Genomic DNA, 26,372 nt, shown 5'->3' with positions numbered 1-26,372 from the left:
ACTGGGGTTCCCTTGACTTTGGAGTTCTCTAGACGCTCTGTCTTTAGGACACAGAAAATAACATGTTGTGAAACTAGTAAAAATCAAGAGCATTTGTAATGTGGGCTTAGGCACACACAAATATGTAGTTAACTCTGAGCCTCTGCTAGTCTCAGATGAAGATACATGTATCCATTTGCTTGTGGCTACTGTATTTTTTTTTTTTTTTAAAGGCCATTTAAAAGTTTCCACCCTATAAGGATGCGCAGCTTTCTGTTATCAACGACTTATTGCAGCTCTTAATCTTCTATTTGCTATGGCTTATCTGCAGTGGCTAACATTGCTTTTCTTGGCAGCACCTAGAATAATTTCTGCAAGTACAGTTCTTGGAGACAAATGCAGGAGGTGGCATGGTGCCTAGATATGACATAGCCCAGTTTCTTTATGGTCGTTTCAAGGGTTTAATTTTTTCCTCAATGTCTCCATACAAAAGAAGATTATTTGTAATTGATAAAGAAGCAAATACTTCTTTGAGTTCACGTAAAATGTTACTAATCATATGTTAAAACTGTTGACAATGAGAAAACTGTTGTCAATGAGACATTTTCGATTGGAATAGCAAGTACAAAAAAATTGTTTTTTAAATTGTTCTTTTCTAACCAGATATCCATGAAAGGGTATTTGGCTTTTTAAAATGCCATTAAAAAATTGTCCTAAAGAAGGATTTTTCCAATAGTAAGGCTGTGTAATCTGTCGTCTCAGAAGGACAGTAGCTTGTTTGGCACATCACTTCCTTGGCAAAATGAAGAGCCTAGGATCACTGTGGCAACAGATTGTATCTATTTCACCTGTGTGTACAATTTACAAAGATTTTAAGAAGAGCATATGTTTTCTTAAGCCTGATTGGGATAGATTAGAAGTCACAGTGTCAGAATATAGCATGTCTCTGCCCATTTTTATGGGTGGAAAGCATATCTCACCCTGTTTCTCCACATGGAGAAACAACCCCTCCACAAAATCTCTGGAAACAACTGTCTACTTTAGACTACAACACTTATGTTTTAGAATTAAAATTAATATACTTAATGAACATAATTAAGGAAATATTTATTCTCATCTAACTGGGCATTTTTTCCATTTTGAAACAAGATACAAGACTGAATGACCTGCTGCTTATGTCTGTGTTTTATAAGCCATATGAGATCCAGAAATCAGTGCAGTAACAACAATAGGGCAGCCGTGCAGAAGGCTTCAAGTTGGAAAGTGTAATACAATACTGCATTTGAGAAAATGTTGTAATATTTATGGAGAGTCATTCCATATAGATTGTTTCAAATGTTAATACTGATGGAGATTTTGAAGGCAGTGTCCCATCAGTGATTTAATGCAAATTGTGTCATAGTCAGTTCCAAACAAATTTCATGTTAGGTTTGGCTTTGTGAGTTTCTTGAAGTTATTTCTTACGTCTTTCTTATGGAAAGTATTTTCTTCAGTATCTCTGTTAGACTATCTTGCACTAAATTGGTTACATCTTGGTTTTATTTGATTTGTAGCAGAAACTTCCACAGTTCTTTAAACCAGATGTTGCTTTCAGTTTTCAGAAAGAGTTCTCATTTGAAGATAAAGAAGAACTTGCAAACAGCACAAAGGATATTGATGCTAATCTCTTAGCAGTACTTCCCAAAGGTAGGTGAAAGAGACATATGTTATGTACACAAGTGGTAACGTAATAACATGTGAAATTCAGTCTGTGCAAGTGCAAAGCACGGTTAAAATCACTTAGGTGCAGATGTTTTGTAAATCAGTTTTCTTTCCCGTGAAGTATGAACAGGGGATGAAACGGCATCATAATGCTCTTTCGTAAGCCCCTGTTGCATCCCTGCTTTATAAAGTTCAATTTTGTTTACCTTATTTAAAATAGGTTTAGTGGTAGTTGAAATTCAAAACTTCAGATAGGTTTCTTTGTACAGTTAGATTAATACCAGATTCAAAGGTATTAACTTGGCTTGTAGTCCTAGCTCTTTTGTAATCGCCTGCAGTGGGTGGTTGACTCACTGTATTTACATGAACAACCACACAGCAAATTTTATCTTGTATGCTAAAGGAGAATGAGACCATCGTGACGAAAAAGTAGAAGAAAATTGTACCACAAGCCCTTACCAGTAACTCTGTCTTACAGGCAGTTTAACAATTCCACAAGTGGCTCATGGCAAGCTTTGTGACTTGAGCTATCCACCTAGCTAATTTGTTTGCAGTAGATAGTAAGTCTCAGTATAGCCCAGTTATGCTAAAACTAGTTGCTCTGGCATAACATCTTTTCTAAGCAAGAAAAATGGCTCAAATTTCCTGGCTGTCATTAGGTTCCCCCCCGCCACACAGACACACCTTAAAATCCTAAAGAAATTCTGGTAGCTTTCTAATTTTTTCTTCTTTTTTCATCTGAATAACTCATGAAGAAAACAGTGTCAATTTTATCTTTGGATATAGTTGAGATAGAGGAGAGAAATGAAATTCTCTTGAGTTCTTCAGAGAAAACAGTAGTCCGTTTGCAAATAGTTCTTGACCAATAAAGGATGGCATTTAAATGAACTGAAGAACTATGTGCAACTGGCATAAAGATAGTACCTTCACCCAAGCTTAAAACTGTTAACTAAAACTCTGTGTTTGTTCTTCTGAAGCTGCTGCTATTTATGCTTGTCCGACAAAAGAGAAGGCTAGATTTGCTTATCCCAGCCTAGTGGAACTAACTGGGTTTCTCTTTTTACCTGTTTTGTTACAGAGTTCCTTTAGAAAGGAACTCTTCTTCCAATATGTTGAAGTGATGTTCTTCCAATATCATTGCAAATGTTTAGAAGGAGACTTCACTGACATTTAGCGATAGTATTAAAAAATAACGTTTATACCATACAGACTTTGTGAGCACCAGATGGTAAGAATAAATAGTCTTCCTTATTCCATATACTTAGCTTTAAGATCATGCTGGCCAAGATGGGCAATAAGGTAGCTGTGAAAGAGACTTCACTTGAAAAACCTTCTCCAGAAATTGCTTCTCAGTAAACTGATTTCTACTCAAAGGTTTCTCTTTCCAAAGAAATGATTCTCATAAAGGCATCAGATTTGCTCAGTACCAGACTTGTGAAAAAGTTAACAATGGGAGCTGATGGTTGCATTCTGAGGGGACTACTTGAGGCTAAGCACTTATTGAAAATCCAGGCCATTTGCCACACTGAAGAGCAGACTTTGATCCACGTTTTCGCATGTTGCAAAATGGGAGGAACGTATTTAATTTTCAGCTGACGTAGACTAAACTGAGATTCAAGGAGTCAAGCTGAAGTCTTACATACCGCTTCCTGCAAGTAAGCGTTAAATGGGTTAGCATGCCCATGACAATATAAACGGAAGGTAAATGCTTCTCCAGCCTGGGTTGTAGACCATCATCTTTTGGGGGTGGGGAGAGGAAGAGGAGGAAGAAAAGCGGCCGGTAAGCTTTACTATTGTGTTAAATTTTCCTCAAAATGGAAACGTTTATCCTTGCGTTGCAGTAGTGCTAGCTCTATCTGAGATTTCTGGCAGGTAAATTTTGATCTACCATTATGCAGGCTTTATAAATCCATTTGCCCACGCTCTGTTAGGGACTTCTGAAAGGCTTGAATTCTTATTTATTTATTCATTCTTAACCTTTATTTAAGATACGCTCCAAATATACGTGGTTTTTTAATTCTGGGATGAGGCATGGAACAATGATGCTCTTGCTAAGTACCTGATATTATAAGGTAAATTCTGTTCAGAACGTCTACAGTTACCAAAATTAAAATGCCTTTTGACAGGCACCTTAGAAGATAAGCTACTCCACTGTTCTACTTAACGTAATTTTATAATAGCGCCTAAAGTTCAGAGCTCTTGAGGGAGCGTTGCTGCTCTTCCTCTTGCCTGTAACTGTGACCAACAATGGTTATGAAATGTTTTGGCATAAAGTGCCTTATATAGGAGATTTTAATGTGAAATGAATTATTTTTATGCTTCTTAATCTTTCCTTGCATACTTTAAGAATCAGATTTTGGTGCTGCCATAAGGTAGGTGTTATCCTCTCTCACTGTCATTGGTGTTTTTGAAAATAGTGTAGTTTAACTGGTCATGTAGAAAAACATCCATGAGCAGATAGAGAATTGGCACCCGCACATTTGAATTACAAAATGAAAAAGAGAAACCTAGCCATGTAAGCTTGCAAGAACCAACCAATGTCCTTGGGAGTGAAATTTCTCCAACTAGCTTGCATCTTTTGAATTTCAATATTCAGCAAAAAGAAATCACTACAGTAGAAGACTTCATGCCCTTTTAGGGGGGGAGGGGAATATTGCTGAAACGGCTTTAGCAAGAAGCTCCTCCGATGTAGGCTAACCTAACTGAAATTACCGTCTGGAATCTCAAGTGTGGAAAAAGTGTAATACCGCATAGAGTAGTCCCATGCTATTTTTGTCTCATCTTATTTGGGAAGGTGTTGGAGAGATGCTTTATGAGTCCAGTGCTCTTTTTAGGACTGCAAAGTGGTAGCAGAATCTCTGGAACTTCAACTAACACTTAGAAACAGGGTGTTGAGCTACCGCTGGTGGGAGTGCTTTGGATGTTCCACATTTCTCATAGGCAGATGACTTAGGTTAAATTGCTTTTTTTTTTCTTTTTAAAGGGACTTTATTATATGAAGTTAGGTTTCAGCGCTTCACTAAAACTGCTAAAGGACCTGTTCTCTGGTGATGGTTTTGGGGATTTTATAAATCAGTGACTAGGGAAGAAAAATGCAGAGGAGCTGCATGGAATGTGGTTTTAACTGTGAGCTACGGAAGCCTTTGACCTGTCTAAAGTGGCAGAACATTTATGGGTTTTGTTTTGACCGTTTTATGTGTATATATAACCAATAGCTGGAACAGAAAAACCCTAACAGCTGAGGGAACAAACTTAAACAGAAGTAGATTTGACAGAGGAGAAAGCAAAGAATTTGAGAAGTGTTTTCCTTTGGTATGAATGTGAGACAAAGGCTTGGCTCCTACGGATAAGTTCTTTGTTTAGTACAGTTGTGCTTCCACCACAGCTGAGTAGGCAGGGCTGGAGTGGGAACTGCCTGAGCAGTTTGCGTTGAGAGAAATGTCTACAAAAACACAGCATAAGGGCTCATCTCTGCTTGGGCATTAGTTTGGGATATAAGTTTGACATTGGCCCGGTTAAGTTCCCATCCATCTCCAGTGAGCCTGGAGCTCATTGGCTTTCAGTGACTATCCTAATTTGTGCTGTTAACTTGGTCAACAATATAGACTTAAATCTGCTTTGCTTAAGGTAGGCATAGAAGAGGGGTGCCGGCCCTTGGGTTAGCCCAGTTCAGGAGCTGTGTATTTAGCTACTCTGTGCTACTGGTTGCATTGAATGCATGTATATTAAACCTTTCATGTCACGGTCACGATCTGTTTGGGCTAACGTGGCTTGAGAAACTCAAGGTGGTAGCTTGAGTCTACTTTTTGCACAGATGTGGACTAAAGGAGTTGTTTCAGAGGGTGCCCCAGATGGTTTCTTTCCACCGTTAATCCCACGTTCCTTGAGACACTATATTCATACCTCCATTCGTTTGCTTCCGTCAGTAGTTGTGACGAGAATGCGTTTGTTTTTGCTGACCCAAGGTATTTTACCTGGAGTCCTAGTGGCTTTTCAGGACATGGTGAGGTTGATGTGACAGCTGATGTCAAAAGTACCTGTCTGTACCTAGGGCTGTGAGGTGTAAGCACTGGTCTTGATTACAGAAAACTTACTGAATATGTGTCTGCTGTGCTGGAACCCTGACCTAGTTATGTACAAAAGTTCTAGTAGTAAAAAAGGAAGTGGGAGAGAAAATGTGACTGACCTTTAAAAGAGAGGTAACTTCAATAATGTTTACTTTATAACTATCTAGAGCTATGAAGTCCAGTAAGAAAAAGCTGGTAGATCCACTTCCACAGTGGTATGAAACAGTGGCTTACAGGGACACTGAGACATCAGGCTTTTCTGATGGCAATGCAGGGCTGATCTAGCAACTTGTAGAATTTACTTGCTTTAACTCCCACTCCCTGGTTCAATGGGATCAGAACCCCTGGGGTGGGGAGGGGGCATTGACCAGGTGCACAGTCAGCTTTTGGCACTGCATTTTTGCCAGTGCAGTGATATTTTGGGACTTTAGAACCACCCCACATCCACTGCATCCCTTGAAAGCTTGGATGGTTTTTCTTCCTAGTGGAAAGAAATCACACCACAGTTTGTTTGTATAGCACTCTGTTCCAGTGTGGTTTGCAAACATCGCTGATAACTGTTCCCATGCATATAGGGATTACTTCACCCCTCATGCCTCCTGTTGGTTCACTACTATTTTGTGAACTGTGACAGATGTCTGCTAGCACATAACATGACCAAACAGTTTAGGGCAAGAGAGGGAAAGCATATCCAACTAAAACCACAAGGGAAAATTAGCAAAGTAGAAAGTGATTAACCATGCAGGAATACAGTGAGAGTACATGGTAACTTTCACATGTTGTCGCCAGTCATGAGTCACTGGGACTCTTGGGACTTGTTCAATACAAGGGAGTGGGGGGGAAGTGCCGAGTAATGCTTTTCTTTAGATGTCAGCATCTTTTAATCACTAACCTTTGTAGAGACAGAGTAAGCTGTAATTCCATATTACCTGATTTTGGAGCAGGAAACACTTTCATGTAGGTTTGACCTCAGCTAATCGAAATGTAACTTGCCCATTTTGTAGCAGATCTTGAAAAAACTGCTAAGGCATCATGACAGAGTCCAGCTTAGCCTGGAAGGACTTGGAGGATGCCTTGGTGTTTACATATTTACCTAATGCATTTTTGACTGAGCAAGCTTAAACTAAGAAGCCAAGAGGAAAATGCTTATTCCTAGACAAAAACTGTGTGAAAACTCTTAACTTTCTTTGGCTGTTCCTTCTTATTTTGAAGCATTTTAACAAGTTTCTGTGAGCTTCTGAAACTTACTAGTTTATAAACTGTATAATCTTTTGTTGTCTCAGTTTCAGAATTAAGAAAACTCTTTGAACCAAACAACCAAGATATTTTGGAAATGAAAAGGTAAAAAGTCTTTGGTCTGTTTAAAGAAAACAAAACAAAAGAATAGCTTGTTTTGTGCCCTCCTCTAAGAAACCCTCTCCTCAAATCTTCAAAGATGTCTGTGTTCACATTTTTTTACCTCTTTTTCAGAAAAGAGAGAATAGCTAGACGCTTAGAGGGAATTGAAAATGATACACAGCCCATGCTTCTACAAAACTGTCCGGGATCAGTCACGCACCGTTTACTAGAAGAAGATACACCAAGATACATGCGTGCAACTGATCCATACAGTCCCCACTTAGGTAAGTAATATATATCAGTCACTCTTGCATTGCTAAATTACTTCATTTACTGTCCCATCACATGTGCAATACATGGAACGTTTTATAGGAGAGCTGTGGTCAGATTTGTTTTAACTTGCCTTTTAATTCACTCCGACTCTCAGATTTGAAAAAGGTCCGTTATCTGTATTGTTTTAAAATAACAATAATAGTTTAATACATGACCTGTAAAGGACTCCAATTAACACACACTTCTTAATCACTTCTATGTGCTTTTGGAGAGACAAATGCAAAAAAGTGTCTATACAATTCGCTAGAACGTAGTGATTTGTAAGAAAATAGAAAACCCTTAGCCGCTTAATGTGAATGGTGGGTGGGGTACTCAGTGGAGTTCTGAGATGGAATTACTCTTATATGTGGTACTTCTGGCAGGAAGATCAAATGAAGAAGAGGAAACTTCAGATTCTTCCATAGAGAAACACCCCAGATCATCTAGATATCGAGCAGAAATCACAGGAGGAAATACAGAGCCTTTGTATAGCACAGGAAACATGGATGCCCAGGGACTGGAGTCAAAAGCAGAAAGAATTGCTAGGTACAAGGCAGAGAGGCGGCGCCAGCTGGCAGAGAAGTACGGCTTATCTCTTGATTCGGATTTGGATTTCGATTACTCATCCAGATATACAAGGGCAAGGAAGGATCCTGACAGTGTGGAAAGAAAGGGGGTGAAAAGTGAAAGGCAAGATGATGGAAGCAAGGACTGTAGCTCCCTGTATTCCTCCAGGACTGAGACAAAGGAGCCAAAGGGTGTAATTTCTGAATCCAAGGAGTACTCCAGCCATGAAAAGGATGGTATTCCAGATAAAGAAGAACTCTCAAAGGAGGAAAGTGGTAAAAAAGCAGAGGATGTTAGTGCCGTTAGACAGGCTTCTGACCCTTCAGCAACCTTGGATAGTTCTCTCTCTTTCTCACTTTCTGGACGAGAAGCTTCCTCTTATAACGAAGTGCCAATATCAACAAAGCAAACGTCGAGAGAGTCCCGTTCTTCACCGAAGCAGGCAGCCTCACCAATCCATTTGCAGAATGATCAGCCCTTGCACAGTGACATCAGACAAGGGTAAGTGTGAACTTATTTATACAATGTTCTCCTTTAACATACATACTTCCTGCAGCAGTGCCTACAATATTTATGAAAAAGTATTACCCTTTAAGAATTTGTTAAGTGGCTTTTGGGTATGTCAGGCTGAGTTCTTGCTTTGGGTTGGTTGGGTTTGTTGAATTATCGTTTTTGATAGAGGAAGTAGGTATCTTATTTCTGTGATTAGATAAGTGCTTCGATTTCTCTTACATTTACAGGATTTATGCTAAAATTAGGCCCTCTAGGGAGAAAAATAAGTTTGAGATATTTGCATTAACTATGAATGGGAGTAGTTATGGTTCTAAATGTGCTTCTTTGTTCATTACCTGTTATAGCAAGCCTTTAACTTTTTTTCCCCTTCCTCTATATCCTGCAATTGTGTTTGGGGTTGGGAGGGGGGGGGGTGGTTGAAGAGGGTTTCCAAGTAGAAGCAAGTTATTTTTCAATAAAGACTTGAATAGCTTCGTGACAGCCTCTGCCAAAATAAAACGGAGGTCTCAAACTTAAGAGCTGAAGTGTGTCTTGGGTCAGTTGAAACAATAGTTGATTTACTTTCCTGCTGTGAAAGTGTAAAAACCTTCTGAACTGTGATGTTTAATCTTCCAGATAATATCAGGGTACATGTATGAAGGGGGAGAGGGAAGGGTTAAAGTTCCATGATGAATTTGCAAAACGTAGCCTCCCTTGCGGTGTGCTAAATTACTTCAGATTTAAGAAATAAAATACAGTAAGAGGGTAACCTGATTCTTCAGGGGTGGGGGGCCAACTAGTTTTCACTTTAAAATTGTAGTGTAAAAATGGAGTGTCAAAATGTTGCGGTAACTGAAAATAAGACTTGACTAACAGCTTTCAAAAAGTATTTTTTTCTAAATGTAATTCTTTAATTTCTAAGTGAATATATGAAAAATGATCACTGTAAAGAGAAGTTATGTTAGTTTTGCAGATAAAAATGGGAAAACGTGTAGCGTGCCCTTCGTTGTCAACAGCTATCTATCATGCAGAGCGATGCTGGCTATTTCTAAACAACTGAAATGGATCAGCATAAGCTGAACAGTTTACACGTTTTACAGACTTAACCATAGAAGGAATGAGTTCAGGAACAAGTTACCTTGACTTGATTTCTTTATCCTTTCCATTATAATCACAAAACTTGATATTTTTTTTTCATTTGAAAGTCATTCAATGATTACAAGCTTCTTTATTAAATGATATGAGCACACTTTAAATTTTGAATGAGAAAGCAATCTTCCATATCAAAGGCGAACGATCTGGTAGATTGATCAAATCACCTATTTATAGTGCCTGTAAACTGCTGAAATGTACTTAGCCTTCTTTCTTGTTTCAGTTTATTGAATTTGACAGATGAGTGGTAGCTCTTTAATATTTTTGTCATAGCTTTCGGTTATTCAGGTGATTTTGTAACCCTGGTCACCTTCTTTTACATGGATACTTAGGTATATTAGCTGCCACTGGATTCTCCCAATTAAGCAGAAGTTTTAAAGGAAAATTGTCTTTTCAAGAAAACCATCACAAGGAAAACCGAAGTAGTAATTCCGAAGTATATTGACACTGTTAGCTTACAGTTTTAAGCTTACAGTTCTGCTACTGCAGTAAGAAAAATATTGATCTCAAGGCTGTGCATACAACGGAGAACAGAGTTGCATTGAAATTCCTTAAGCTAATATGTTCCAGGCTCCGAAGGCTTGTCTCTGAAGCAGTCTCGGCTCAGATGCTACAAAATATTATACCTTATCTTCAAATTGTCAATTTGTAGACAAATCTGTCTTGACTAATCCAATTGCTAATAGGAAGGAGTGTTGGCGCAACTGGAAGGAAGAGCTTCAGCAAGTTCATTCTTTGTTTTTTAAGTTGTGTTCTTTGTTTTATAAGAGGAAAGGAAGGAATCAAATTTTCAGCCTTAGGAAAGTGAAGAGAATAACCTATCAAATTTTAGCGCCAAGAGCATGTCTGTTGCAGTGAAAAAGGGAGTTTCTTTTTCTTTACTCTCCTTAAGCAATCCTAATCCCTATTGCGGTGAGGGAAAAGCAATGAAACACTGCTGAACAATTAAACACTTCCTAGGATATTATCTCTTCCAGCTCAAGAGAAGTTAGCAGTAGCTCCCATGCTAACAAATGACAGACTGGGGCAAAAGCGGCAGGCAGCAGTCAAAACTTGCCATAAATTGCCAGTTGCATCATTACCAATTTCAGATTCTTTCTGGATGAGACTTGGGTCAGTATTGAGGTAAAACAAATTTCTCATAATTACTGTCTTTCATATCTTTTAAAGAAAACCATCTGCGCTCACCAAGATGTGACGTAGTTTCTTACAGCAGCCAAGAGCTTAAACTGGGGATTTGGTCTCTTGTTCGGATACCTGTGTAGACATTAGGTGATATTTTAAAGGCCAGGTTGCCAAAAGGCCGTTCTTATTTTAATACCCCTGTCAGCTTCCTGTGGTATCACGGGTGTAATATTCAGAGATTTAAGAGTGGTCTTTCAGAAATACTTGTCAAGGTTTCTGAATGGCAAAGAAGCCATTACCTATTTCCATGCAGTCTCTTTAGAGTTACTATGTGATAATCTCCTGTAAGGCCATCTGCACAAGTAAAGCACTCGGTAAAGCCAGCTTTCCAGATGGCTGCCACTTTGAAATCAATATCACATTATAAATGTTGCAAAACTGTTTTTTGTTAAATTTGAGTTTGCTAAGTTCAGAAAGGAAAACAATGCAGCTTGCTTTGGAATACATATGAAATCCTTGTGCCTTCAGTCCTAAGAAGATTTAATAATTAATCCTATTATCCATCACTGAGAAGACAGAAAAAGTGCTGAGAAAATGTCATTTGACTTTGTCTGCATTTTGCTGCTGAAGTGGCTGATTAACTCTAAATGCAAAACATGGCTTGCTTTCTTCTGCCTGCTCTCTTCAAAGGATGAATGGTCAAGTACAAATAACTGCTGCTCGTGCCCACTAGAAGGTGCGCCAAAGTACACATTAGGAGACTGGAAGGAGGTTTGCTTGCTTCAAAGCAATTTAAGCTACTGGATCAAGTTCTGTGGAAGGCTTTGTCTCTTACGTGGTGAATTCCTTCAGGGACTGTTTGAGAGGAAAAACAAAAGTTGTTTTAGCAGCCAGTAGTTGACTTTGTTACAAACTTCATTTGGGTGAGGTGACAATTGTGAGCCGAGGTCTCAAAATTAACAGTGCGTTTACTGCAAATAAATTTGTCTTAACAACATTCTTGGGCCCTTTTATTTGGCCTTATTCAGCTGATCTTATTAAAGGCCAGCTAGGAAAAACTGAGGTAAATGATCTGGAGCTCAATTCAGCAGTTAAGGTGGGTTTTTAACTCTGAAGGGCTCTATTGTCCTGTGAGGAGTCGTTTCAGACCTCGCGGTAGGGCAGGGAGAGCAGCCTGGCCTGTTGTCCGCTGCCTGGGGTTCGTTGGTGCCAGCGTGGCCTGACAGCCTGCGGTTACCGGCCTAGGCGTATTTGACATCATCTGCTGTTGGTGAGGGACTCTGAAGTACGTGGGCATTAGAATAGCTCTTCCAAAAGTATGCAGAGGTAGGCCGAATGCTTCGTTTCCTTCAGGGCTTTTAAAGTTTGTAGTGCTTTTATGTGGGGGGTGTGCGTGTTGTGGGTTTTTTTTTTGTTCGGGTTTCCTCCTCCCCTTCTGTTTTCGTTTTGGAGTTAAGAAAACCAGGTGGAGCTGGGGGCTTCCTTTGTCAGAGTTTTCAGTTTCCCAGTGATGGGGTGACAGGGCGTGCGTTTGGGGAGAGGCGGTCCGCCTGCCCCGGGCGGTTTCTGGGGAAGGACAGTATGGTGTCACTGCCCGAATTTGTAACGTCATTAAATCTGTCTTACTACTTCGTTTTGGCCCCGGGAGGCTCTGATAGGCTGCAAATGGAAGGAATGAGTTGAGGGGTGCGCAGAGGTGGCGTTACGTGTGCCCTTGAAACCGAGCTGCAGTGTCAAAGCAACTGCAGCGTTTTATTTTCAGCGTTTCACTTTTCAAATTCTGACAGCGTGCACTTGGTAAACTTACCTTTACAAAATACTTCATATTCAGAATGCTTTCAAGATATTTGTGGAAGTAATATGAAAGTTTATTTCTAAGTTCCTCACCTTGCAATTTAATTTAATTTTCATGAACGGTTCTCTGTAATTGACTATTTACAAAAAAAAAAAAAAAAAAGTTGTTTTGAGGTGGAGGAGTGGGGTGGGAAGAGTGGGAGAAAAAAGGGAGCATGTGTTGGCATCTCAGAAATTATCTGAAGTTCTGTTTCCTGTAGTAGTGCAGGGAAAGCAAAACCTGAATGGTTCCTTCAGAAAGATTCGGAAGGGGACACACCTTCACTTATCAGCTGGCCCTCCAGGTATCATAAAAAGTAGCTGTGTGGCTAACAGACTATAAACCTGCCCTTTCTTCCCTTTTTCCCTGTCATCATTTAACACTTTGCCTTTTATTTTCCTTTAACAGCAACAAGTTAGAAAGTATTGTTTCTGGCGGATAAACAGCTCTTGAAACTTTTCTGAAGCATCTGCTTTTATTGTGACTTATAGCTGATCTTTTGGTGAAGAAGTACAAATGCCCCTAACTTTTTTCACAGCTATTACACTGGTTTTGGCTAAATTTCTGCAGCTCCTTGTCTTATCTCACCTTGCACTCTGCAAACCAACAGATACTACAAACCAATGATATCTTAGCATTTCCTGTACTTAACACCTTGAATTCCAAAGGAAACAGTATAAGAGAAATAAAAACGTGATCTTGAAATCAAGATCTTGCTCTAGTTGAGAGCTACAAGCAGCTGCTTTCTCCTATTTTGGTAACACGCACAGTTAGCCCATCATGAGAAGCATTGCAGGGAAGACTCCCTTGCCCCAGTGTGAATGGTCTGGAGGATGCTTGGTACGTGTGCATAATAATTTAAAGAGTCACTTTTTTGGACTGAATGCACTTTTCTGTGCCCATGTAACTCTGAGAAATTTCCCTGAGAAGTGCAGCAACCTTCAGAGATAAGAAACAGTAAAATATTAGAAAGGGTGGTGTTTCAGAACACTGGATATCCTGAATTATCCCCTTAGACATTCCTTTGCCCTTTTGCTAAATCTTGCTGCTTTTTTTTTAATAATATGAACTTCAAAAAGTCGATTGGCAACAAGCCAAGAAGTGCACGTACTTTGAGCAGGCTTACTTGTTTTCCACCGAAGAGCTAGTCTTATACTTGAATTTCTGCTCTTCCTCAGAGTTAGAATTGTTTTTGAGCCCTATTTGGGAGAGGAGGAAATAAACGGTTTTCATTTTAATATCATGTATTGTGGTATTTACAAATGCTTGCCTTGTAAGCTGTCTGAACACTTTGCGTGGCTTAAAAATTATGCTAGAGAGCTTAAGTAGAGGTCTAATTATAGACCAAAGGCTGCCTTCAGATGCATGTGCTTGACTTCTGTTAGTGGGGTATGTAAAGGTAGAGTATGGCTCTATATTTTGCATGCATGTTACACAAGTTCAAAGGTGTTTCTAGAAAATATACTGAAGTAAAGTAACTTTTGGTATATTCCTGTAAACTTTGCATGTTAGAATGTGGTTAAACGGTGTTTGAAAACATAACGTGCTCTCCCCTTCGAGCCCTCTGATCAGCAACGGCCATACCATAGTTTCACTTGGAGCTTTAAGGTTTGCACTTTCAACCTTTTTTTCTCACTTACAGAAAACGAGTTATACTGCAGGTCATATTTTAAATGTTTTTTGTGTATCATGTAAAATAAGTTTTTAAAAAAAAAAAAAAAATCTGAGAAAACATCTGAAGAGCTAGGGGGAGATACCAAAAATGTTTTCTAATCCCCTTCCCACCCTCTCCCCAAAATATTGATATGCTGTTAACTGCCCAATTTTTAGAGACCCTCAAAAACCTGAATACGCGATCGTGGATGGAAATTGGCATTACATGCTGAACTCAACGCCTTATCAAAAGCAGTCTTTTTTATTTTGTTTTGTTTGAGACTGTGGGTATGTGCTGTTTGACACACGCAGCTGTGACTTAACCAGAAAGTGCTGTACGTTTTCTGATCTTGCTCCATTACCTTCTCGGGAGTCATGCATGTTCAAGGGCCCGTGAATCACTGAAATGTTTCTGAGCGATGTTGCTACTAAGGTTTGGGAGGGAGGAAGGGATTGCATCAGAATATTGCTTTCTTTTGTATACTGATTGCTTTTTCTTTTAATATGGTCTTGCTATCTGTACCCCCAGTAGGTGTCTGTGTTCCTTCCCACATTGGGTATTACTGTTCACAGCTTTAATCCTTTTTCTTTCTTAAAGAGTAAAAGTTAGAGAGAAACTGGTGAAAGAGGAAAGTGCTCGTGGAAGCCCTGAACTTCTCACAGACACACTATCTCAGAGAAAATCCCATCCAGTGTCAGCTCACTACATGCCTCTTCAGACAGAAACGTCTGCCTTTGATAGGGTGGTAAATCAGCCCATCAGTTCAGTCCGCCAACCGATACATGGCTATATTCAGCCTGCTGGCATTGCTCACACAGCTCAGCTCATGGCAACAGAAGAACCAGAAAACATCTCTATTGGCAGCCTTCTCCTACCAGACAGTATCGGCCTCCTAACAAAGTCCTCAGCAGCCAGTGCATCGGAGAGTGAGAAGAGAGAGGCACGAGACTATGGAGCGAAGCCTGATAAAGAAAACTTCTTGGAGGGTGAACAGCCTTCCAAAGGCAGAAGACCAATTTTGCCATCTGAGATTCGCCAGCAAGGGAAGAGCCAGGAGGGCCTCTTTGGAGGAGGAGATTTGGATGCCCCTGTGGGGAGTTCCTCTTTCTCAAGCAAGCCGAAGGGTAGCTCAGAAGGTCAGAGAGAGCTAGAGTGCAGTAAGAGGCAGGCTCCTGAACAGCAGCTTAAGACCCCTGAGAACATAGAAAGGAGTGAAGCAGTTATGTACATCCAGAGTGGGTCTATATCGCAGCCTGCCAAAGCAAAAGGTCCTACTCGGAAAGTGTCAACAGCAAAGCATAAAGTCCTGACTCGCTCGATGTCTGACTATACTGTGGCTTCTAAGCTTGAGGCTTTTAAAAGTAAGGAATTTGTTACAAGAAAGGAGGCAGAGTTTCAGAGCGCGGAAGCAAGTGCAGCAAATGGTGAGATTGGCATGGTTGACACAAAAGTCTCTGTTGCCCAGCTCCGTAATGTCTTTCTGGAAACTGCTAATGCCAACAAGAAAATGGAACTGTAGGTGACATTTCAAACGTTTTTGTGTGACACTTGCACGTCCTTAGCAAAATGACACACACTCAACATCAGTTGTGTTCGGCACTTAAAGCACACGGCTTAGCGCTCACCAGTGTGTATTGGAGGCTGAGTTGGTCTGAATCCCGCTTTTGTGCTTCTGCTCGCTAGCGCAAGTTGCGATGCGGGGTAGCTGGAATGGCTACGTCTGTGCATGGTACCGGAGGAGCATGCAAGAGTGGTCTGTAGTGAATTGTTGAGATGCTTACATCTGTGCTTTACTTCTCTCTTCTATTTTCTTTTCTATGCTATTTCTATCATGTGGTATAAAGAGAATCTCGGTTTGAGATGTCAACATCAGGTAGTGCTTTGTCTGCCAATGCTGACCGTGAAAGAGGGCCACGAAGGCCGAGGCGCTATTTTACTCCTGGTGAAAATAGAAAGACTTCTGAGAGATTTAAAACTCAGCCTATAACATCTGCAGAACGAAAGGAGACAGATAGGTAGGCATGTATGTAGCTCTGTGTAGCATTCTGGGGCAGGTAGACCTGAACAAGTTTCTGAAGAGAATTTTATCGTTTGATAGCCTAAACACTTTACAAGATTATTGTTTCTCTTTAAAAATAATGCAATATTTGCTGTAGGATAAAATTCCAATTAACTTGTGTATGCAACTTCTTTTTAAAAACAAAAAAAAAAGGCAATTTGTTATTAATGCTTCCCCCGTCCCCCAGTGTAAAACGGTGAACAATGAATCATCATAAAGTAATATAGCTATTTTGGTTCTCTAATCATAAATGCTTTTGTCTGTTTTTACATAGATTCCTTTCCATTTACTCTGCTTTATCATTTACTTTTTCTGTAAACAACCAAAGCTACCTATTTTATGTTAAAAGAGCTGGCAGCAAATCTTAGACTTTTATCTTCTGCAAGATGACCTGGAAAACATTTTCTTTTAAGTTTGGCTGCAATTGCTTGCCTTCCTGCTTTATTAAAGGATTTCATAAGTGGCAACTGTTGAAACTTGAAAAACAGATATGATTTTCCCATTCTTAAGAATTTTGGGGCCTTATTACTTCACATGACGTTTGAATCTCATTTTTGCTGTCTCATTTCCACCTAACTTCTTTTTGTTTGGTAATTTTTCATTAGGTCAATTTTGAGTCCAGAAATGCCAACTGCTGAAGGTATGTTGCTATGCTGTTTGCTAAGGAAGAAATGGGAACAGACTTACACTTTTGCTACAGAAGTGTTTGCTAATGCAAACAAAGTCCGCCAGAAAAGACGTATAAATACCTGTGACGTTTGAAGTACTGCTCTTCCTTGGGCCGTGGTTACTTGACAGTCGTCAGCATAATTTTTTATCTAGTTTAGACTGTAAATGAGCTAAAGCTAAAAATACGCTTTTTAATCAGTGGTCTAATACAAGTGATTAAACAAGCCTTTACTATAGCAGGAGGCTGATATTGGTCAAGTATTTTCTAGCGAAGGAAGTTGCAAGATACTGGATGTTAAATTATATAACTGAGTCCACCATTTTACTACTTTCCCTCTTGTCACCCATGGCAAGTCTGGCACAAATTAAGAAGCTAATCTCGTGAGCAGCTAAATTTAGACTTTAATGCCTTGCGCTATTTGAAAGCGGATACTCTCTGCCGCTTTGAGATGCTGATTCTTAGATTTAGAGGATGCTGATTTCAGCTGCTAAGGATACCAGCAGAACCTCTGAAAAATGAGGAAACAAGATGATAATCAGAAAAATCAACTTCCAGGAGAGACTGTCTTGTCTGTTCATGTAGAAAAGAAATGTTATATTCAGCAGGATGGCTATTGCACCTTATGATAGTGGTTGGTCTTTCAGTCTGCAAACATTTTCTTAGTCCATGTGATATCATAGGCCAGTATAAGAAGTTTACTGATTATTCATGAAAGGTTATTTGGATAACTAAAGACACACAAACTGTCCAGAAGAAAAGTGTCTTATTCTCAAATCCTGTTCAGAATTTTGCTTGTGTTTATATGTATTACACTGGAGGAAAGTTTACACAATTTTGCTGGTGATATCCATTTCATTAAAAGGGAGTAACAGTCAACTTATTTGCTGGTGATGCTTCTCTTATAATAAAATATGATTTGGGGCAGGGAGGAGGGAGGAGTCCAGAGACTGCAATTCATACCGCCTTGTACTTAACATGAGCTTGATTCATTACGTTCAACCTCTTTCCCCCCCCCCCCCCCTTCTTTGTAGATGAAGAAAAAATGGATGACCGAGCCAAGCTAAGCGTAGCTGCAAAGAGGCTGCTTTTTAGAGTAAGTTTGCTGAGTAGAAGACTCAGTTAAATGTTTTGTAAACAAAATGCTGAAGAACCCTACGTGCATTAGAATGAACTATAATGCAGTTAGTCTAAGTTACATAACTTTTACTTCATCTCTACTACCAATACAGTAGACCTGTTGATTTAAAATAGTCTCTTGAGAATATTGTTTGTGTAGTTCAGATACATAGTTATTTTTAACTCCGTGGTGCTTACTGTGCAATTATATTCCGCTCCTAATTCGGAGATGGACTTTCAGGAAATTTGATACTTTGCACCCAAGAAAACTGAAAAGAAATTACAGTTTTAGTAACTCTTCTTCCCAGATTTTAATTATGACATATGTGCTCTTAGGAAATGGAAAAATCATTTGAAGCAAAAAATATTCCTAAACCACCTGCAAGGAGTTCAGCAGTAGAGAGAAGGCTGCGGCGTTTGCAGGACAGGTCGCACACACAGCCAATTACCAGTGAGGAAGTGGTCATTGCCGCTACGTAAGTCTTATTCAGGCGTTAGTTCCAACTTTCGTTCCTGCTTTTAAATATGGGAATAAGTTTCATACATGTGTTGTTTACAGCTTTGTATCAAGGAAAAGGTTTATTGTTAAGGGCCACTTTACTTGAGAATCAGAGAAGAATCTATATCGAAATTTCTTTTTTTGTTGTTTTTTAAGAAGTAAAGGGAACAGTAAATGATAAATTGTATGAACTGTAATCTGGCAGAAAGTTTGTGGAGCCGTAGATTAGGTAAAACAGGTTAATCCTAACATAGATTTGTATCCCAAGTGAAAAAGGTATTTTGCGTTGAGGAAACCTGCGTAACTTGTTATGGAATGTATTTGTATTGGGGAAAACCTTTTAAGCTCTGAAATCTCAGGTGGACTTTTGAAAATTCATTTCTTGTACTCTGGTCACTTATCATGTAATTTTCCTGAGGGGGGAAAGAAAAAAAAAAAAAAGGAGTAAATAATTGGGGAAAGTGAAACAAGCACGTTCGCCTACTCCTCTGCTAAAAAAAATGGTTTATCTTATGGATAATAAGCAATCTTAAGAGACGAACTGTTTGCTCCTCTAGGTTTTAAGTTCTTCCCAAGTATTTGAAGTTACTTTGCAAAGTTCACAGCAGATAACTCAGTTAATTATAAATCATTGCTGTTTCTTTTGTTTTTGTTTTTGGTCTTTTCTGTAGTTAACACTTAATGTATTGCTTTTCTTAATGCTTTTTTCTTCTCTCTCCCTGTGAATTTTCCCTCCTTTGGCAATTCTTTAAAGTGAACCTACCCCTGCTTCACGTTCTGTGAATACCCACACAGTAGTGACAAGAGTACCTAGTCCCACTGTAGTTAAGAGCACTGTACAACCTATCAGGTACTGGGGGGGATAAACATGCATGTTACATGGAACACAAGATTCCTCAGTGGCAGATGCATCTTTAAAGTCTTGAATGCCTTTTCAATGTGTCAAGTTGATACTTGTTTCCAGAATATTGTAAACGTATTTGTCAACTTCATTTATGTCTGCATGATAAATCATTACAGCTTTTTGTTGTCAAGCATCTGATTTAGGACCTTTATAACCACACCTAACTCTTCCAGAGCATATTCTTCTTCTATGTGAAAAAAATGAACTTGCATGTGAACCACCCTAGCAGAACCCTCCTTGCTCTTGTACTTTTTTTTTAATACAGTGATGTCATCTTGACATGAAAATACCAAAGCTAGGTGGTTGATTTCACAAGCAGTGCATATCCTCTTTGTCTGTCTCTACATATTTTTTTAGCTTGCAAAATTAAAGGAAAGATAAGAAATTGCACCACCTATAGGTAAAAACGCAGAATACTGTTTGCCTGTTCTGAATGAGAGAATTTTAGCAAGCAGAGCACATGTCAGAAAAAGTAATGAATGCTAATTCTATAAACGTGGCTGAATCTAGCTAGAGGTGAATAAAATATGTTGTTGTAGAGACAAATGCAGTTACAGCTTTTATGAATGAATGTGTCTGCCTTCAGCATTGGTCAAGCTACTTCAAAATTAATGCCGTACATCTCAAATTTTTTTTGTTGCTGAGTTACCCCAAGTGACTCAAAACAAAAGTAACCCTGAATTCTGTTCCACTTCAAATTAGAAGGGGAATAACAGTTTATGCTAACCTAAAAGCAGTACTAGCTTGGAATTTAAATCTATCTTTTAATTGTTCTTGCTCTTTATGCTCCACCAATTATTTCTAATAAATTGAGTTTTACATAAATTGCACTGTAGGACAAGTGTTTGTTCTACAGGAGGCATCTTAAATGTCTCTGTAGCTCTTATTCTGTGTAAAGTGATTGGTCCAAAAAGTTTGTGTTCAATCTTGAGTTCCCCTTTCAAAAAATTGTTGTGTCCTAATCAGATGAATTTGTGAATGAAAATCTAACTAGCTTTAAATCTTCAGCTCTTGAATTAGAATTCATCATGCCAATGTTGAACCACTGCATAACCACTTAAGCTGCTATATTACATTGGCTATTGTTATGCTTCATGTGCAGTTCTTCTGCCTCTATCAAGTTGAAATTAAAGAAGCCGTTATGAGGTTTTTAAAAAACTCATTTCCAGTTCTGTTTCTTCAGCTTGCAGGCATCAGCACACCAAAAAATTTTAGCTAAAGAGGAGATAAGAGCAGCCAAAGAGGCAATGGGTCAAGATCAGTCTGATGAGCCAGATTCTTCCACCTTAAGTTTGGCAGAAAAGATGGCTTTGTTTAACAAACTGTCTCAACCAGTGTCCAGGGCCATCTCCACAAGGAGTCGAGGAGACGTTAGGCACAGGAGAATGAACGCTCGTTACCAGACTCAGCCAGTCACTCTTGGAGAAGTTGAGCAGGTAAGTGTAATCTTAGCTCTGTTTCTTTTTTTTCTTTCCTTCTTTCTTTTTTTTCCCCTTTCTTTCTTTCTAATGTAAGATGCCACAACAGCTGGCCTTTCCTTTGCTATGAGCTGCATACTGGGGTCATGACATACTCACAGGAAAAAGCTTGTCAGGAAGCAGTCTTCTGACACTGAGGAACAACATCCTCTAAAATGTTAATGTTTCATTGATGTGTTCTTCCTTTTTAAGTAATCTAAGGGTATATTGCCTTCCTGATGTTGTACCTTTCATAATGTCTGTCGCATATCCAAAAGGATAAAAACTGTGACACGTCATTGTGTTTTATATATAATTTGGGAGAGTTTTGAAGCTTTGCCATATGCATCTTCATGATGCTTTCCTGAAAGCATTGTATATTTCTGTTATTAATCAGGACATTATTCTGTCGCTTTCTTCTAAAAGGGGACATGGAGACCTTTTTTTCAAAAGCAGAATTTCTTGTGAATTTCTGTAATTCACAGTTGAAATGATTTAATTTGTGCAATGCAATTGATCTTCCCTTCCCGTTCTGGAATCCTTCATATTATTGGAACAGCAAAGGAATGCCTTTTTAGTGAAGTTTAAGTGTAAAATGGGCAAGCAATGGCCTTTCAAAGCTGATGTTCACAACAGCGGAAACATTGATCCTTTAGTATGAGTTTTAAAGGGGAAATTACTTTAATACTGAAACACAACTCCAGTTTATATTCTATTTCTAGGGAGTTGGATCAGAATGTTAAGAAACTCTTACCCTTCTCTTACTGTATGGTCCATTCATGATTATACATTTTCCATACCATAATAGAATTGTGTGCGAGAAGGCAGAATTTCTTTGATATTGGTGCAAAGCTGTGCTGATATATAATTCTCCTTAATTTACTTAAGCATGAAGTGACAGTAAATATTTGGTATGTTTATCTTAGTAAAACTTCAAGAATCCTATTTCCATCCATTTTCCACATGCCACCAATTGTTGTAGACTGGAATCTGTAACGGCTGTGTCACTGACTCCTTTTGGGGCCAGGAAAATGATTAACAGAAATGTGTTGAAGCAGATAGGAGAGAAGCCAGTGATAGTCACATTAGTCTGTCAGGCTTTTGGAGGATGAACTTGCACTTCAAGCAAGGAAACACGGTGGAAGTATGATTTGTCACTTCTTTCTCAGGCTAGCAAAAGAGTCTTCTCTGAACAGTGTAGAAGGGGAATGTACTTGCAAAAAGCCTTTCTATAGTGAACTGTACATTGGGAGTGTTGGGATTTAGGTACAGTCCTTCTAGGAAGAAACAAAGAGCAAAGCTATCAAAGTAGATAACTAGGGGTGTGTTACCAAAATGAATAATAGCAAGTGTAAATATCTGCTAATTAAAGCAAAAATGCCCTTGCTGATCTCCTCTACATCTCTAATTCTGATAGATGCGATGGAACAAGAGTAAGCTGGTAATTATTTTCTTTACCTTTCTCTGGAGTCTTTGTAATAGTCTTTGTTGTGTGTTCCATTTTGTTTAATGTATACCTGTTCTGTCCATGCTTTACGGAATTTGCATGTGCATCTGCAGTTTACAGTTAACTTGCTCCTACTTCTGGGATTTTGGCTCTTGCTCTTCCATGCTGTTCACCAGCCCTGCAGTTTAAGAAAACCAAAAAACAAACAACCAAAAAAACGTGTTTGGTAATCCCTTGCGCAGCTTGTTTTCTTCTTTGAGAAGACAAAGCCAAACTCTATATTTCAGAAAAATTTGGAAGACTTAAGTGTCTTTAAGAAAACTATTTGAAAATTGTTGTGTTAGAGTAGAAAACAGTTGTTCCACTGTAGCAGCCAGCAAAGCAAATTTGAAGGTGTGTTTTTTTGTGTGTGCTTTTTTTTTTTTAATACTACTTAGAATTCAAATACTGTGTGTTGCTCAGAAATGTGAGGGAGCAGATGTTTGATATTTGAAAACATTTTAGATTAAAGGAAGTCCTGTGTGAAGATGATTTATGGCCAAACTGTCATGCAGATCTTCCCAGTGTAAGACAACGTGGAGCAGAGTGTCTCTGGTGCTATGCTAGCTCCAGAGCTGGAAGCTGCATAACTGTATCAGAGCAGAGCTGTGCCAAAGCTAATTAGCCCTGCTGAGATGCAGAGTTGATTAGCCTGGGCACATGGCCTGTCATCCTGCATCTGGAACGTGAACTAATTCCTTTGCCCAGTGCTGTGCGCTACCACGTCAGTATAAACCTTTCCATGGAGTTTGACACGATGCCGTATAGCATGCTGCACATGTATCCTTTGTTACTAAAGATGATGTTGTTCGTGTACAGTTGTTTCTTCCTTGGGTAGAACCATCCAGTCTGCCAAATTGTGGGGGCGTTGCTGATACCCTTATCTGTTTCTGATGTGTATTTATAGAAGCACATCTCTTGCCCTGGAGAACTTACCTGATAGACTATTTGAGGGAACTGACAATTTTAGAGTTCTTCAAGTCTCATTTTTAATTTTTGTTGTTGCTGTTCTTCATAGGTGCAAAATGAAAGTGGAAAACTTACTCCCCTGTCAGCTACAGTTGTAACATCAGTTTCCACAATGGCCTCTGCCGTTTCTCCGCTGTATGCTGGAGACCCACATGTAAAGCCAGCAAGCGATGGAAACGTGAGCACTGCCCCAAAAGCTGATCTGAGATTCCACCCCTCAGCAGAAAACACGGACTCTTCAGGAAAACGCACACTGAAGTCGGAACAGTGGCAGCCCTCAATGGAAGCACTAGAAAGCAAAAGAACATCAAAGAAGCATGAGGAAGAGAGAAAGAGGTTTCTAGCACATGAAGCTAATGAAACTACAAAATACAGCTCCTTTGAGGAAGAAACCACACATCCTGTCCCTGAAAAAACAGGGGACTACCATCAAGAGACAACATATAGCTTCCTGCGGAAGGGCAGTATGGAACTGTTTAGTCCACAAGCACTTTTTCAGTCTCTTGAACAGAAGGAATTTGATACTAGCATGCAGGGTAAGTGGGAAGTCAAAGAAGAATGTTCCTTTGAAGAAAAGATAGATTTGGAGAGTATTATGAAAAGCAAGACTTTGCAGAGGTGCAGACTTGCTTTTAGTGTAGTACAGATCAGCAGACGACGGTGGTTTTTCTAGTTTCAAACGTCTTCATGTTTCTGGCTTTATCAGGATGGGTTACTTTTCCTTTAACACTGCTTAAACATAGAGGTAGACCTGCGGAGTCTTAAGTTTTGCAAATACAGTTTTTTCTTACTTGTTCTTTTAACTCCTGAGCCTTCAAAGATGGCTCAATTTTATTCAAATTTTCTTACACAGAAACAGGTCATATTATGTGCTAGAGTTGAGATTTATCCCTTCCTCTTCTCCCTGTTCTCCAAAGCGCTGAGCAAGCTGAAACTGCTGTTCTGTGTAGTGTCTGAACTTGCTTTTAATTGTTGCCTTCTGTGTATATGTAGTTATATTATGCGTTAACTACAAATGTACATATGTAGTTAATAATGGATGATTCTTGGATAATGTATTTTTCACGACGACTATATTTTCTCTTCAGTGTTGTGACAAAATGTAAACCAAGTCATTCTCAAATCAGCTATTTCTATAGCCACGGTGTAATTCAAATTTAGATTAAGTAAACTCGCTCACCTTTATTTAAAATACTTTGGAAATAATCTTAGTGATTATTAATGGACTTAGTTATCACACAAAGCCTTCTATTCTGTTGAGGTTAGAAGGCTTTTATATTGGTTTCTGTTTTATTGTGATGGGCTACAGGACCGGAGTACCCAGTGGTGCTAGAAACATTTTTTGTTTTTTTCCTCTGTAGTTAATTTATGTTGACGTTAAATTGCCTTAGAAAAGGAGTAGGGAGGAAGGTATAGATCTGTCTGTAAAAGCAGTGTGCGTTCTATCCAGTTAAACTTCTGTGGCTGTGGGGGAGAGAGAGACAGGAAAAAAATAGGAACAGTTGTGCATCGGGCCTGTGTTGTGCTCGTGAAATTTCAGAAAGAAAAACAAAAGTAACCTGTTTGTTTTTTTGTTTTGTTTTTTTTTAAGGATAACACTTTAGTGTTGGGTTCATCCCTCATCAAGATGGGTTCATCAAGTTGGGTTTATCTTTCATCAGGGCACATTTTCCTGCATTTTTATTGCTGCATTTAAAAATAAACAAACTCCCTTAGAAAATAAGAACTTTATTAAGTTGTTAAATATTCTGCTAATAGGCTACTTACGCATTAAGCTGCTTTACCTGCCGGCTAATTTATTCTCTAAACTTTGTATCTGTTTCTCTTCCCTTACTTTTTGGTCATCTGTTCTTTCTTCCATCCATTCGTTTTCCTGTTGTGACGACAGGAGCAGGAGTTTGTGTCTGGTCTATGTGAAGCTCAGGATTCTGTATCGAACATGATACTCAATGGTTTCATGTGAACTCCAGTCAAAATTGGCCAGTCTTTGCAGTGGCTAAGATTGAACGATCAATCTTTGTACTGTAGCTCAGCCAGAAATTTTTTGTATGTTAAGATAGCATGTGATTTGAATGTTTAAAAAACAGATTTGCTTCTTCAGAGTTAGTAAGGTAAAATATATTTGATTATAGCACCGAGTGTTAATTTCTCACTTCTCTTGTGAATGAGCAGACCATGTTGAGTCTACATCTGAGCTCACCAGCACATCAGCGATGAGGACAGCTTCACAACCTGCCTCTGTGGCATCCTGTAGACTGCAGGAGATCTCCGAACAATTGGAAGGAAGATTTTATAAGAATCCGTGTGAGATGTTTTCTGTTGGAGAAAACAAAGCACCAACAACTGAGGATGCCCTTGATAATTCTGGCAAAACGATGTCAATTAAGGAAAGGTAATTAGATTTCACTTTTTTTTGAAATGATCTCTATAAATACACTTAGTAGAGTGATGGTATAAAAAAGAGATTTAAATGTATTTCTGAAAAAGCTTAGTAGTGATCATTAGACTTCATCACATGTCAAATACTAACAACAGAAACGTGCAGCTAATCCATCTGACATGCTTACAAGGCAGATGGTGTCGAATGAGAATTACCATTCAAAGGAAGGTGGTAATCTGATCTTGAAAGAGCCACCTGAATAACTAGTAAGTGGCTCAGAAAATGAAAGTAGTAAAAATACATATTATAGTTACATTTGTACTGATATACTTCATAAACTTCCTCAGGCTCTGTTTTCAATTACAACAGTTAAAACTTTTTCTTTTTTAATGACTGCAGCTTTGCTGCTCCATGGGAGTAGTCTCTTTTTAATAAGCTCAGTATAGGGAGTCTAGGTATTGACTCTGTGCTGTTTCCCACCTTACTTCAGAAATACATGTTTTTCATTTTGACTTCTGAGAACTTACTGCATGGATTTCAAAGGGTAATAAGTTGGACAGATTCGTGGAACTCTTAGAAATGTTTTTTCCAATCCAAGATCATTCTGATTT

At 39.0% G+C, this 26,372-nt stretch overlaps 1 protein-coding gene across 30 annotated transcripts in view; it reads left to right on the top strand.

Moving 5' to 3' along the window:
• Positions 1-26,372, top strand: part of SVIL (supervillin) — a 141,830-nt gene that overhangs the window by 76,827 nt on the left and 38,631 nt on the right. For 9 of the 30 annotated variants that reach the window (XM_068934456.1, XM_068934458.1, XM_068934457.1 and 6 more), the window contains 15 exons: positions 1,574-1,665; positions 7,031-7,088; positions 7,218-7,369; positions 7,781-8,465; positions 12,788-12,871; positions 14,819-15,736; positions 16,066-16,236; positions 16,886-16,920; positions 17,982-18,043; positions 18,403-18,542; positions 19,320-19,415; positions 20,653-20,905; positions 22,344-22,367; positions 23,431-23,917; positions 25,554-25,773. In XM_068934456.1, the coding sequence (XP_068790557.1) occupies positions 7,081-7,088; positions 7,218-7,369; positions 7,781-8,465; positions 12,788-12,871; positions 14,819-15,736; positions 16,066-16,236; positions 16,886-16,920; positions 17,982-18,043; positions 18,403-18,542; positions 19,320-19,415; positions 20,653-20,905; positions 22,344-22,367; positions 23,431-23,917; positions 25,554-25,773 (3,335 nt within the window). In that variant the 5' untranslated portion in view covers positions 1,574-1,665; positions 7,031-7,080. The remainder of the gene's footprint in view (positions 1-1,573; positions 1,666-7,030; positions 7,089-7,217; positions 7,370-7,780; positions 8,466-12,787; positions 12,872-14,818; positions 15,737-16,065; positions 16,237-16,885; positions 16,921-17,981; positions 18,044-18,402; positions 18,543-19,319; positions 19,416-20,652; positions 20,906-22,343; positions 22,368-23,430; positions 23,918-25,553; positions 25,774-26,372) is intronic. The other 21 variants (XM_068934472.1, XM_068934471.1, XM_068934467.1 and 18 more) reach the window with 13 other exon arrangements.

The sequence above is a fragment of the Struthio camelus genome, chromosome 2 (assembly GCF_040807025.1).
Source record: "Struthio camelus isolate bStrCam1 chromosome 2, bStrCam1.hap1, whole genome shotgun sequence".
In the NCBI taxonomy this organism is placed as follows: Eukaryota; Metazoa; Chordata; class Aves; order Struthioniformes; family Struthionidae; genus Struthio; species Struthio camelus.
The sequence above is the reverse complement of the archived record's forward strand: the minus strand, read 5'-3'. Positions and strand labels throughout refer to the sequence as shown.